The 12,587-nt window shown below is 44.8% G+C and overlaps 2 protein-coding genes across 3 annotated transcripts in view; one reads left to right on the forward strand and one right to left on the reverse strand.

The window, feature by feature from the left end:
* LOC138758756 (gap junction beta-2 protein-like) overlaps window positions 1-12,587 on the reverse strand; it is a 110,534-nt gene that overhangs the window by 92,312 nt on the left and 5,635 nt on the right. The gene's annotated exons all lie outside the window — the stretch shown is intronic.
* apc2 (APC regulator of WNT signaling pathway 2) overlaps window positions 1-12,587 on the forward strand; it is a 112,677-nt gene that overhangs the window by 11,588 nt on the left and 88,502 nt on the right. Inside the window, exons 2-3 of the mRNA XM_069928108.1 lie at window positions 4,710-4,800; window positions 11,302-11,494. Of these exons, the coding sequence (XP_069784209.1) occupies window positions 4,710-4,800; window positions 11,302-11,494 (284 nt within the window). The remainder of the gene's footprint in view (window positions 1-4,709; window positions 4,801-11,301; window positions 11,495-12,587) is intronic.

Consider the following 12,587-nt stretch of genomic DNA (forward strand, 5'->3'; position numbering starts at 1 on the left):
AAATGCTCAAACAGTAGGATGTTGGCCATTTACAGACAGCTCTTATTGTAATGGCCTTTAATCCGGATCCCTGAGAGCAGGGACATTTTGCAAACTTCCATTTGAATGTAGGTGGCGTATAATCAAACTACTTTGGAAGGTTGTTTGGACTCAACGGTCCATTAACGAGCACCACAGGGATTCTCGCACTAAAGTAATCAGCTGTAAATGTTGATGTATAAAGAATGCAGCAGCTATAGAAATGACCTGCCATTACAGATCAGACAAAAATAGAAAAAGCCTGCAAAATCAGAAAAATATCCAAGGCTGTCAAGAACTGCAATGAAATGTTAATGATTTCTCCATCTCTAAAAAATGTCACTAAATGATTGAATAAGAAGATAAGAAATAGGAGCAGGAACTGGCCATCCGGCCCATTGAATCTGCTCCATCGTTCAATAAAATCATGGCTGATCTGGCCATGGACCCTGCTTGTTTCCCTTAACCCTTAATTCCCCTATTACTTGTTAATCTGTTTCATAAAGAGTGAAAGAGGCACAAAACAAATGGAATCGAATTGGCTGCCTACTGTGACCAAATTAAATGTCAGGTGTTTTTGTGAGGGCTGACTGATGTTAAAATGGTCCATTTTCACCATAAATCCCAAAGATTTTGTTTCTTGTAAGGATCGCACATGAGATGAACTTTGAGAATCTCTACAAAGTCATGGATCGAGGATTAGTTCATGGACAGAAAACAGGGTAGGAATAAATATGTCAATTTTTGGATGTGAGGTTGTGACTTGCACAATGGCAATGAGATCAGTGTTGGGATCCTAGTTGTTCACGGTTGATATCAGAAATTTGGGTGAGGGGATTGTGTAGTACAGTAATATCCCTGTTATTTGGATTTCAAGCAACCGGGAAAAAAATTTGCAAAAGAGAAATAGGTTAAAAAGTACAAGAGTTTAAAATTGATGCCCCTTAGCAGTCAGTTCACCAATCCATGCAACATGCAATCTCAAACAACCGGCAAACTCACTTATCCGGCATCTAACAATCCCCATGGGTGCCAGATACCGAGGGTTTAACTATACCTCTAAGTTTCCTATTGGTCTGGACTCCCATCTCCCATTCTTCCCACTTTCTCCCTTCAGTCTTAAATTCAGATGCCCGTCTACTTTTTTGCTGATGCCTTGAAGAAGGGCTCAGGCCTGAAACGTCGCTAATATATCTTTACCTCCTATGGACGCTGTGAGTCCGGCTAAGTTCCTCCAGCATTTCTGCGTTTTGATTATTATAAATTTCCAACATCTGCAGTGTTTTCTATTGATAGATAGACTTGTTAAGGTTTTATGCTCTTTGATTTATGTGTGAATCTCTCTGCTTCTTTGACTACCCTCCATTTAGAAGGAAAGAACCCAAAGCCCAGCTTTTTCCCAAGCCTTCAGTTCTTTCTCCTTCCATAGCCAATCATTATATCCATGGATGAACAAACACTGGCCACATTTTAATGTAAAAGTGCTGCAAAAATGTAGTTTTGCTTGTCTTCCAGAGAAACAATTGCATGTAATTGTTCTTTCATTAATTGAATAATTACAGTAGACAACAATTTTTTCAAAAGGTTTTCTTCCTGATAAAACATTATGATAGTCAACTTCAAGATGAACACAAAGATAATTTCAGATTTGGTGTATCTTGTCGGAAGTTGGAAAAACATTAAATAAACTTTTATTGAATTTATTAGCATGTCTGGGCATATCGCATATTGATGATGACACATTGCATTAGTTCACTGACCTAAAAATGTTTTGCCGCTGATTTTCGTTTGTACTCAGCATCTGATGCCTCTCGTGTCAGTGTCCAACAATAGTCAGCCAGTATTGATGGATTCCAGTTGCCCTGATACCCCTTTTCCATGTTCACAATGTCCCGGTGAAACCTTTCACCATGTTCGTCACTGACTGCACCAAGATCAGCAGGGAAGATGTCCAAGTGCGAATGCAGAAAATGAATTTTCAATAACATGTTGCACTCCATGGTTTTTTCTGCTTGAAGTAGACTTAAAATATGTCAGGAAATCACAAAAGTAGGTTATATCTAAATAACGGTAGTGTTAGGAACATTTTAAGGTGATTTTCATGATCAGTAGCTCAAAATCTATAAAATACACCCAAAAGTGTTCAGGAAGCAACATCTTCATTGTCCAGGGTCATCAATCGCAGTCTGTTCATTTCAGCTATTCCCTTCACCTCAATCTTTAACATAAACACACTGATCCTGCAATCTGTGTGTAAGACTACATACAATCCCATTATTGGTCATTTTAAATCCTTTAAACCATTGCTACTTGATTCTTTGTGCAGGAAAGACAAAAAAAAAGATGCTGGAGGTTATTTTGAACCCAACTTCAAACTGATGGGTTTGCAAGTAAAGATGGGATTGTGCACCACCTTCGTTTATTCAGAATTCGAGATTATTTTATTGTCATGCAATAAAACAGAAGATATATTACACAAAATATCTTTTAGTCTACTGTAAGGCAGACAAAGATTCGCTATCAGCAAAAATTGCCCAGTGCCCTGTATAGTCAGAGAAAGAGAAGCACGAGTAGTCGCCCCCCCCCCAGAGCCCCTGTATGTCCATGGCTTCACCTCCAGCACTCCTGGAGTCTCCATAACCACACAGCTTTCAGTCTAAACCATCAGCAACCCGAGCTACGGATGCACATGATCAGGAAGACTCCAGCACCCTCTCGCAGCTTGGTTCCGGTACCGGTGCAGCCTGAGCCAGTCTTCAGCTGTCCGCAGCTTGGTGCGAATCCCTTGACCGCGTTCCTTGCCTCAAGTCAACAACAGCCTGTGTGTTCTTCAGCCTCAAAGCCCCTTACTGGTCCACCGCTGTGGTCCCGTGGATTGTCTTCTCAAACAGTGTGTGTGGGGAGAGGTGGTCTCCAATTTTTCTGGTGCCCCTCGCCATTCCTCCGCTTCCATGGAGTCTGCAGCCCCTTGTGCCTGCTGTTGATTTCCGGCCCAGATCCCATGGTTGTGGGATTTTAAAATAAACCACCGTCAGCTCCTTTAACAGGCCACTTAAAGCCTGCATGGAGCTGACAGCAGTCGGACTGGGTGACTGGCGGGTCTGCACCAGCGGCAGTGTCGCCGTTACAGCAGCTCTGGCCGTTGTTTTATTCTGTTCTCCCAAATCATGAGATGAAAGGTGGTGCTGAGTTAGGATTCCACTTGGGTTCTCAACCTGTGCTCGGCTTAAAACCACCCCAGCCTCCTCCAAGAAAGCACGGCACATCACAGGCGTTGGAGAGCTGAGCAGTTTGGCTCCTTCCCTCTGTTTAATTTCTAGGAGTGGTTTCACTGTGAGCTGATGCCAGCATGATGCAGCATTTCTGGGATTGTATTAATGTACTGCATCAGAGTCTTGAAGCTGAAAGCTCAGCCTTTTTGGGAAGGGTGCCAGCCCGAGGAGCTCTGTTGGCTACTGCTTCCCATGCGCTGATAGGAAATGAGCACAACAGAGGGTTGAATGCAGGTGCATTTTTTTTCTGACACAGCGAGCCTTGGGCTTGGCCCTGCAGAACAGGCGACCCCATCTGCAGAGCAGTGAATGAAGCCAAACGTGGAAAGGTTTTGCTCTCAAGTCTTCTTGGGTTAAAGTTGAAACAGAAAAGTGAAGCTTGCAGCTGCTGTGTGTACACGATGCCACAACGCTGTCCATTCCAGGGTAGTTGCTTCTGTTTGCGTTTTTTGGATGGACAGTCGCGATGCTGTGGAATTTAACCAGTCAATGTGCCTGTCATTTGACCTCTCCAATACATACAGCACTGGGATTCACAGATATAAAGGCCAGGAGCAGAATTTTTACAACCATCATCATCTCTGCACTTTTCAAGAAGGGAATCTCCGGAATTTCAAAACGCTTTGAAATCCTTCTGTGGATTTGTTTATATTTTGCTTGGAAATTCTGCTAACAATGCTGAACTGAGCACTGTTTTATGCAACATGTAGTTTAAAATGCATGCCTTGTACAGATGAAAGCCCATGGAAAATTATCCAGGATTATTTCTGCCGCTGGAATTAAACGCTTTCACTTTCTTTTCGCTTAAATAAGTGGCCTGTTTCATTTTTTCAGTCTGAGAGGTGGCCAGAGCACTGTGCTCATGGCTCTCTTGTGAAGGACAGATTCAGTATTGATTCATTGCAGCCACAATGATGTGTGACACATTTAGAAGGGAATGAAAAATGAAGTAAAGAGGATCAATATGAGGACATTTGCATTTGCAAGGGCACAGCTCTTTATTACAACTGTTGTTTTTGTACTGAAACATGGGGCATAACATTAAAGTAGCCCGATCCAGGCATTTGACATCCAAAGCATTCATCAGAGATACCGAGGAGACCTGCTCTGATCTGCAGGTTGGGCAGCATTCGTCTTTGCTCCAGTGACCGCTAGTGTCTAATACAGGGTGTAACAACCAAAGAGTTTGATACCACAGGGTGTGGCAAGCAAGTACATTTGCTGGCATTGGCAAGAGTTGAAAAAAGATGTAAATAAAAGTGACCTTTACAAGCTGTCAAAATACTAGAGGACATTGTTGAAGAAAGCTTCTAACCTGCATTGCCGGCGTGTGTGCCTTTCCCCGTATATGAGTCTGTGTGACACATCTATTAACGCAGAATGATAGGATTACTCATTACTCTCAATTACTTACTCCAGGAAATGGTGAAGCAGCTTCAGAACAGGCTGGAACAAGAGGCTAGCAACTTGGCTTCTACTGGGAGGACCGAAATTCTGGATCAGCTGAAAGGTAGGACAGGCACTGATACCTCAATTTGTACCGTTAAGCTTTATTGAGCACTTAATAGTTCATTTGTTTATGACAAAATGATGTATCCATGTTCCAACCCCACTTAGCAGATTCACAATGGGCCGAATGGCCTTCTTCTCTGTTTAGAGTTCCACCCACTCTCCCAGATGAAGTTCAAAGATTCTGTGATGTTATTTGGAAGAAAAGCAGGAAAATAAACTCTTCGATCATGGCCGATAGTTATCCCTTGACCAACGCCACTGAAAACAGATTACCCCTGTTCATTGCAGTTTTGAGGGGAGCTAGCTGTTCACAAATTGTCCTGTGTGTTCCCTGATCTACAAAGACAACACACTTCAAGGAGGCTCCAAAGTGAAATCCTGAGATTGTGAAGTCGCTGTGAATATTTGTCTTTTTTTTTGCGAGCAATGCATTCCAAATGCTTGTTTCTTAGTTTAAGTCTTATTTTAAATTTAGACATACAGCACGGTAACAGGCCCTTCTGGCCTGTGCTCCCCAAATGCACAAATTAACCTTCAAACCCTGTATGTTTCTGAGGGGTGGGAAGAAACCGGATCATCCGGAGAAAACCCACGCAGACACGGAGAGAACGTACAAACTCCTTACAGACAGCGTGGGATTCGAACCTGAATCACCAGCCCTGTAATAGTTTTGTGCTAACTGTGCCACCCCAAAGCGGCAGTCAAAGTTATTACATTCAATGCACTGGGGTTACAGCCCAGCTCAGTTAGGCACTGATCCCAACAGAATGAGGATCACTGTCCTAATCGTATTAATGTGAACCTGGCCCAGACGTCGGGGTTTTACTTGGGTGCTTTGTGAGGTCACCTCCAGCTTGGTTACTCTGCAGCCATTGAAATGTCAACCAATCCACGATTCATGTCCGTATATTACAAATAAAAAAAAAATCCCATATTTGCCCGCTGGTCTCTGCCAGCCACTTTTTTGGCAACAGTCTGCTGTTGGACAACTGATGGTTTCTAGGATAACAGGACGCCTTCTCACTGAGATTCTCAAACATCAATGTTGGAGAAATGGCTCTTGGATCTTGACCCTTTAGATTTGACACAACACCAGTGACCCCCCTGACAGGGAAGAAAGTTAAGAAAGTAAGCTCCTTTTTGAAACTATTTGAAGTTTAAATTAGCTCGATATTTCATTTTCTTGGTCTACTTTGTCAATGTTATTTATTTAATTTTGATGGCTTTTCAGAGATTCTGAATGTCCAAAATATGTTAAATGACCAGTGAAGGTGGTGTGAGCTGTCACAGGTTTCAGAGACATTTCAGGGTTGGGTTAAGGAAAGACCCCACTGTCAATAGGGTCTTGTTGTTGAACTCTGAGGTGGTTTGGCCAACAGGAGATGATGTGCACTCAGATCAGAGAAACCTGGGCAATGGGTGACAAGGGTTGCTGGTAGCAGAATCAAAATTTATTGTCATGAACATGTTGTGACACTACTCAACCAGCTGAGCTATCTCCTTTAAATCCGCTTCCTTATTGCTGTCTGTGATTCTTCTGACAACTGTGGTTGCATTGGCAAATTTATAGATGGCCTTTGAATTGTGCCCGACCACACAGTCTTGGGTGTAGAATGAGTAGAACAGTGGGCCAATCACGCATTCTTGAGGTGCGCCTGTGTTGATTGTCAGTGAGGAGGAGATGTTTCTGATTCGTACTGACTGTGGTCTTCAGATGACGAAGTCATGGATCCAGTTGCAGAGGTGGGTGCTTAGGCCCAGAGTTTGGAACCTGTTGACTGTCATTGAGGATATAATTGTGTGGAAAGCTGAGCCATAGTCGATGAAGTGCAGCCTGATGTAGACGTTGTTGCTTTTTTAATGATCCAGGAGACTGATGACAGTGACAGTCACCCATTATTGCTCTCCCTCACCCACTTCTGGGGACGTGATTGTGTTTTGATTTTCATCTAATGCTTTTCCTCACAGAAGGCGACTGCCATTGTCACGTCTGTGACATGAGCCTTGACTAAACCTGTTCTATAATCATATCAATATGTTTGATTCATCTGATCCCACCCTCACTTTAGCTGGTTCATGGCTATTGTGCAAGGAATTTTAAATTTAAATTTTTACATTTCAAATTTTAAAAAATGTTGACTTAGAGCCCTTTCTCCCATGAGCCCGTGCTGTCCAATTACACCCAATTGACCTGCAACCCCGGTTCATTTAGAATGGTGGGAGGAAACCGGAGCACCTGGAGGAAACCCACGCAGACATGGGGAGAACGTACAGACTCCTTACAGGCAGTGCAGGATTCAAACCCATGTTGTGCTAACCATTATGCAATTCTGCCATTGTTTTCTTGGGACATTAATGGTGCTGGTGTTAGGGAGACTTGTGTTCATGTAGCACCCTTCGCAACCTTCAGTGCTTTTCTCCAAACTTCGAAGGATGCCCAGATATGGTGTGGACATATCCATGTGAGCAATACAGAGCAGACGAGGAAGATTGTGGATCTGATGGACTCTCATTACTCGGCCTGATGGCAGGCCAAAGCTGAAAGCTATGGATAGGGTGCAGAGGAGATTTACCAGGATTGGGAAATAAGTCTTAGGAAGCAAGGTTAGCAGAGCTGGGACTTTTCCCTTTGGAGTGTAGAAGGATGAGAGGAGATTTGATAGAGGTCTACAAGATTATGAGAGGCATAGATAGGGTGTATAGCCAGCACTTGTTTCCCATGGCAGGATCACCAAACACCAGAGGACATATGTACAAAGTGAAGGGAGGGAAGTTTGGGGGAGACGTCAGGGGAAAGCTTTTTACACACTGAGTTGTGGGTGCCTGGAATGCCTTGCTGGGGATGGAGGTGGAGGCTGAAACATTAGGAGCATTTAAGAGGCATTTATAGGCAGACACATGGATGAAAGAAAATAGAGGGTTATAGGGCAGGGAGGTTGAGTACTTTTTTTTTAAGGAAGGGATATATGGCTCGACACAACATCGAGGGCCGAAGGGCCTCTACTTTGCTGTATTGTTCTATAAAGGTTGAAGAGTGCAAGCTAAGGTAGGCTTTCACCTGATCTCTGCAATACAAAAACCATCACCCCTGCCTCATAGGAGCACCATCCTGATCTGCAATGTTCAGTTGCACGTTGTGGTAAAAGGTATTAATGCCACATGAAGAATCGATGTTTGTGTCTCTCAACATACCTAACAACTGTTCATTCCAAAACCATTCATAAGAAGTGTGGTGATATGACCACCAGCCGACTGCAGGGGGCGATCTCTGTACCTGCAGGAAGACCACCTAAGGGGCTGACTCCACCTGGCCGCCTGTCAATCAGCTGACCTGAATATAGACCTCAGCCGCCAGTCACACTGGGAGCCACCAAGACATGAACTGGTGTTCAGACTTTTACTGAAATAAATCCTATTGTACAGTCTTTGAGTTTTCTGCTTGCTTGCTGCTACCTCAGTGCACCACAGGAAGTATACATTCTCTCCTGTAGACTTAGACTTCAGTTTTTAACTCATGAGTATGTTAGCATCTCAAGCAGACACATTAATATAATTACAAGACAGCTTGCAGAAGGAGTTGGTCTTTGTTCCTTCCTCATGGGAAATAATTGCAGAGAAAATACATTCATGTGGTAATATTATGCATGTAAATGTCACATCAGGTCTAAAATATTGATATATGTATGTTTCTATATGACTTGAATTTAAACTAATCTGGTTAATTTTTCCACTGCATCTACTTGAGACAGATGAAATGTCTCCCTGCTCCAGTTTACACGCACAATGAGCAGAATTTGCCAGGATTAGAGTATAACCTAAATGGTTAAAGCTTTGAGTATGGATCTATTGTAAATCAGGACTAAACCTGATACACTGCCCAATAATGTGAGTCAGGGCTCCAATTATCACAGCGTTTCCCTCTAGTCATTACCCTTCAAAGTGCCAGCACATACTGTATTATAAAATAAAATGGCTAATGTCTCTCTTTCTTCTTTGGCTTGGCTTCGCGGACGAAGATTTATGGAGGGGGTAAAAAGTCCACGTCAGCTGCAGGCTCGTTTGTGGCTGACAAGTCCGATGCAGGACAGGCAGACACGATTGCAGCGGTTGCAGGGGAAAATTGGTTGGTTGGGGTTGGGTGTTGGGTTTTTCCTCCTTTGCCTTTTGTCAGTGAGGTGGGCTCTGCGGTCTTCTTCAAAGGAGGTTGCTGCCCGCCAAACTGTGAGGCGCCAAGATGCACGGTTTGAGGCGTTATCAGCCCACTGGCGGTGGTCAATGTGGCAGGCACCAAGAGATTTCTTTAGGCAGTCCTTGTACCTTTTCTTTGGTGCACCTCTGTCACGGTGGCCAGTGGAGAGCTCGCCATATAACACGATCTTGGGAAGGCGATGGTCCTCCATTCTGGAGATGTGACCCATCCAGCGCAGCTGGATCTTCAGCAGCGTGGACTCGATGCTGTCGACCTCTGCCATCTCGAGTACTTCGACGTTAGGGATGTAAGCGCTCCAATGGATGTTGAGGATGGAGCGGAGACAACGCTGGTGGAAGCGTTCTAGGAGCCGTAGGTGGTGCCGGTAGAGGACCCATGATTCGGAGCCGAACAGGAGTGTGGGTATGACAACGGCTCTGTATACGCTTATCTTTGTGAGGTTTTTCAGTTGGTTGTTTTTCCAGACTCTTTTGTGTAGTCTTCCAAAGGCGCTATTTGCCTTGGCGAGTCTGTTGTCTATCTCATTGTCGATCCTTGCATCTGATGAAATGGTGCAGCCGAGATAGGTAAACTGGTTGACCGTTTTGAGTTTTGTGTGCCCGATGGAGATGTGGGGGGGCTGGTAATCATGGTGGGGAGCTGGCTGATGGAGGACCTCAGTTTTCTTCAGGCTGACTTCCAGGCCAAACATTTTGGCAGTTTCCGCAAAGCAGGACGTCAAGCGCTGAAGAGCTGGCTCTGAATGGGCAACTAAAGCGGCATCGTCTGCAAAGAGTAGTTCACGGACAAGTTTCTCTTGTGTCTTGGTGTGAGCTTGCAGGCGCCTCCGATTGAAGAGACTGCCATCCGTGCGGTACCGGATGTAAACAGCGTCTTCATTGTTGGGGTCTTTCATGGCTTGGTTCAGCATCATGCTGAAGAAGATTGAAAAGAGGGTTGGTGTGAGAACACAGCCTTGCTTCACGCCATTGTTAATGGAGAAGGGTTCAGAGAGCTCATTGCTGTATCTGACCCGACCTTGTTGGTTTTCGTGCAGTTGGATAATCATGTTGAGGAACTTTGGGGGACATCCGATGCGCTCTAGTATTTGCCAAAGCCCTTTCCTGCTCACGGTGTCGAAGGCTTTGGTGAGGTCAACAAAGGTGATGTAGAGTCCTTTGTTTTGTTCTCTGCACTTTTCTTGGAGCTGTCTGAGGGCAAAGACCATGTCAGTAGTTCCTCTGTTTGCGCGAAAGCCGCACTGTGATTCTGGGAGAATATTCTCGGCGACACTAGGTATTATTCTATTTAGTAGAATCCTAGCGAAGATTTTGCCTGCAATGGAGAGCAACGTGATTCCCCTGTAGTTTGAGCAGTCTGATTTCTCGCCTTTGTTTTTGTACAGGGTGATGATGGTGGCATCACGAAGATCCTGAGGCAGTTTACCTTGGTCCCAACAAATGGCTAATGTAATGGTTAGCAAAATGCTGTTACAGTTCCAGCGACCTGGGTTTGAATCCCATGCTGTCTGTAGGGAGTTTGTATGTTCTCCCCGAGTCTGCGTGGATTTCCTCCAGATGCACTGGTTTCCTCCCACCATTAAAAATGTACCAGGGTTTGTTTGTAAATTGGGTGTAATTGGGCGGCATTTTAGACGTACAGAATGGTAACAGGCCCTTTCGCCCCATGAGTCCGTGCTGCCCAATTTACACCCAATTAATCTACTCCCCCCAGTATGTTTTGAATGGTGGGAGGAAACCAGAGCCCCCGGGAAAACCCACGTACAAACATCTTACAGTCAGTGTGGGATTCGAACCCAAGTCCTGATCGTTGGCGCTGTAAAGGCATTGCACTAACTCCAATGCCAACTATGCCGTCCAAAACTGCGGTGTATGTCTAAATTTTTTTGAAATTTTAAAGTAAAAATTCTTTTAAAAATTAAATTTAAAGAAAGAAAAAATGAGCATTTATGCTGGTTTCTTCTGACAGTGCCAGTAAGCTGTAAATGTCCTGCCAAGTTCACTTTAGGACTGATCTACTTCCAACGTGGAGATTTGCCTTTGGGTGTTAGAGTATGAGCTGCTCTCCTGACACTTGGTTATAAATTATAAAAGGTATCTTCCCTGACTCTCGCATTTAATGCAGGCATTAGGTGGAAGTCCCAGCACTAGTGTAGGCCAATGCCATCAGCAGTTTTCTCCACGCTGTCACATGTGCGGCAGGTGGATTAATGGATTGAGCAGCAGGTTTGCAAATAAGTTTATCCATAGGCTTTGAGGACAAATATTTTTTTCTGCTTCCCTTCTGTAGAATTGAACACAGATATTGCCAAACTGTGCAGCATAAAATGGGAATCGAACATGGTGTGCGCAGGACAGAGCAAGTTTGCCTTGGGCCAGACAATCGAGAGAGATCGGACACATCCACAAGCACCACAGATCCCAGATGACCTGCCAGCTGCACAGGGAAGAATGATACATCTGGAGGAACTTAGTGAAGAAAGGTAACTGATACAATGGCATGTGGAGTTGTGAGGTGGGTTCATTGTCAGTCACTATGGAATGGTGTGCTTCAAGGAGATTTCAAGTGTAAGTGGATTAAGAGTACCAAAATACAGTAAAACCTCGTTAGAACGCAGTAGTTGAGGTCCAAGATTTTATACCATGTTATAGCCAAGTCGCGGAACAGGTCATGATTCAGGAAGCAGGAAAACAGAATACTGTGACTCAAACCCTATAATAAGACCATTAAACTCCACATTCAGGTACACAATCCTTTATCTGGAATCCCTGGGGGACAGTGTGGAAAGCCAGATTTAAGCCCACCTGAATTGTTCTGCCGTATCCACCCCCATCCCCTTCCAGTCACACTGCTGTCTCCCCCCCCACCCGCCTGACTCACGCTGCTGTTCCCCCCCCCACCCTCCCGACTCGCGCTGCTGTCTCCCCCCCACCCGCCCGACTCGCACTGCTGTCTCCCCCCCCACCCACCCGACTCGCACTGCTGTCTCCCCCCCGCCCGCCCGACTCGCACTGCTGTCTCCCCCCCCCACCCGCCCGACTCGCACTGCTGTCTCCCCCCCCAACCCACCCGACTCACGCTGCCGTTTCCCCCCCCCCCCCCAATTATAAGAGTCCATTTTTGAGTTTGTGGCATCCTAAAATCAATGTTTGGGGTTCACAGACACCCACACTATAAGCGATTCCATGGATGAACAAATCGCGTTCTAACAAGGTTTCACTGAACAATGCTGGATATAGAACAGTGGAGCACAGGAACAGATTGTTCAGGCCACATTGTCTGTGCTGAACACGGTGCCCAAATTAAAGTAAATCTTTGTTGCTTGCACGTGATGTACATCTCTCCTACTTCCTGCATATTCATTTCTCTTGCTAGAAGCCTGTCAATGCTGCTCCACCAGTACTCCTGGCTGCCAACTCCAGTGTAAAGTAAAAACTTGGCCCACACTTCCCCTTTGAAGTTTACCCTCTTCGAGTGTGTCCTCCAGCATGTGACATCTTTGAGCAGTCAAATTGCCTCCCTAAACTCACATTCCACTTTAACGAATTCCTATGCCATAAATGCTCTGTGATTAG

This window comes from Narcine bancroftii, chromosome 3, assembly GCF_036971445.1.
Source record: "Narcine bancroftii isolate sNarBan1 chromosome 3, sNarBan1.hap1, whole genome shotgun sequence".
In the NCBI taxonomy this organism is placed as follows: Eukaryota; Metazoa; Chordata; class Chondrichthyes; order Torpediniformes; family Narcinidae; genus Narcine; species Narcine bancroftii.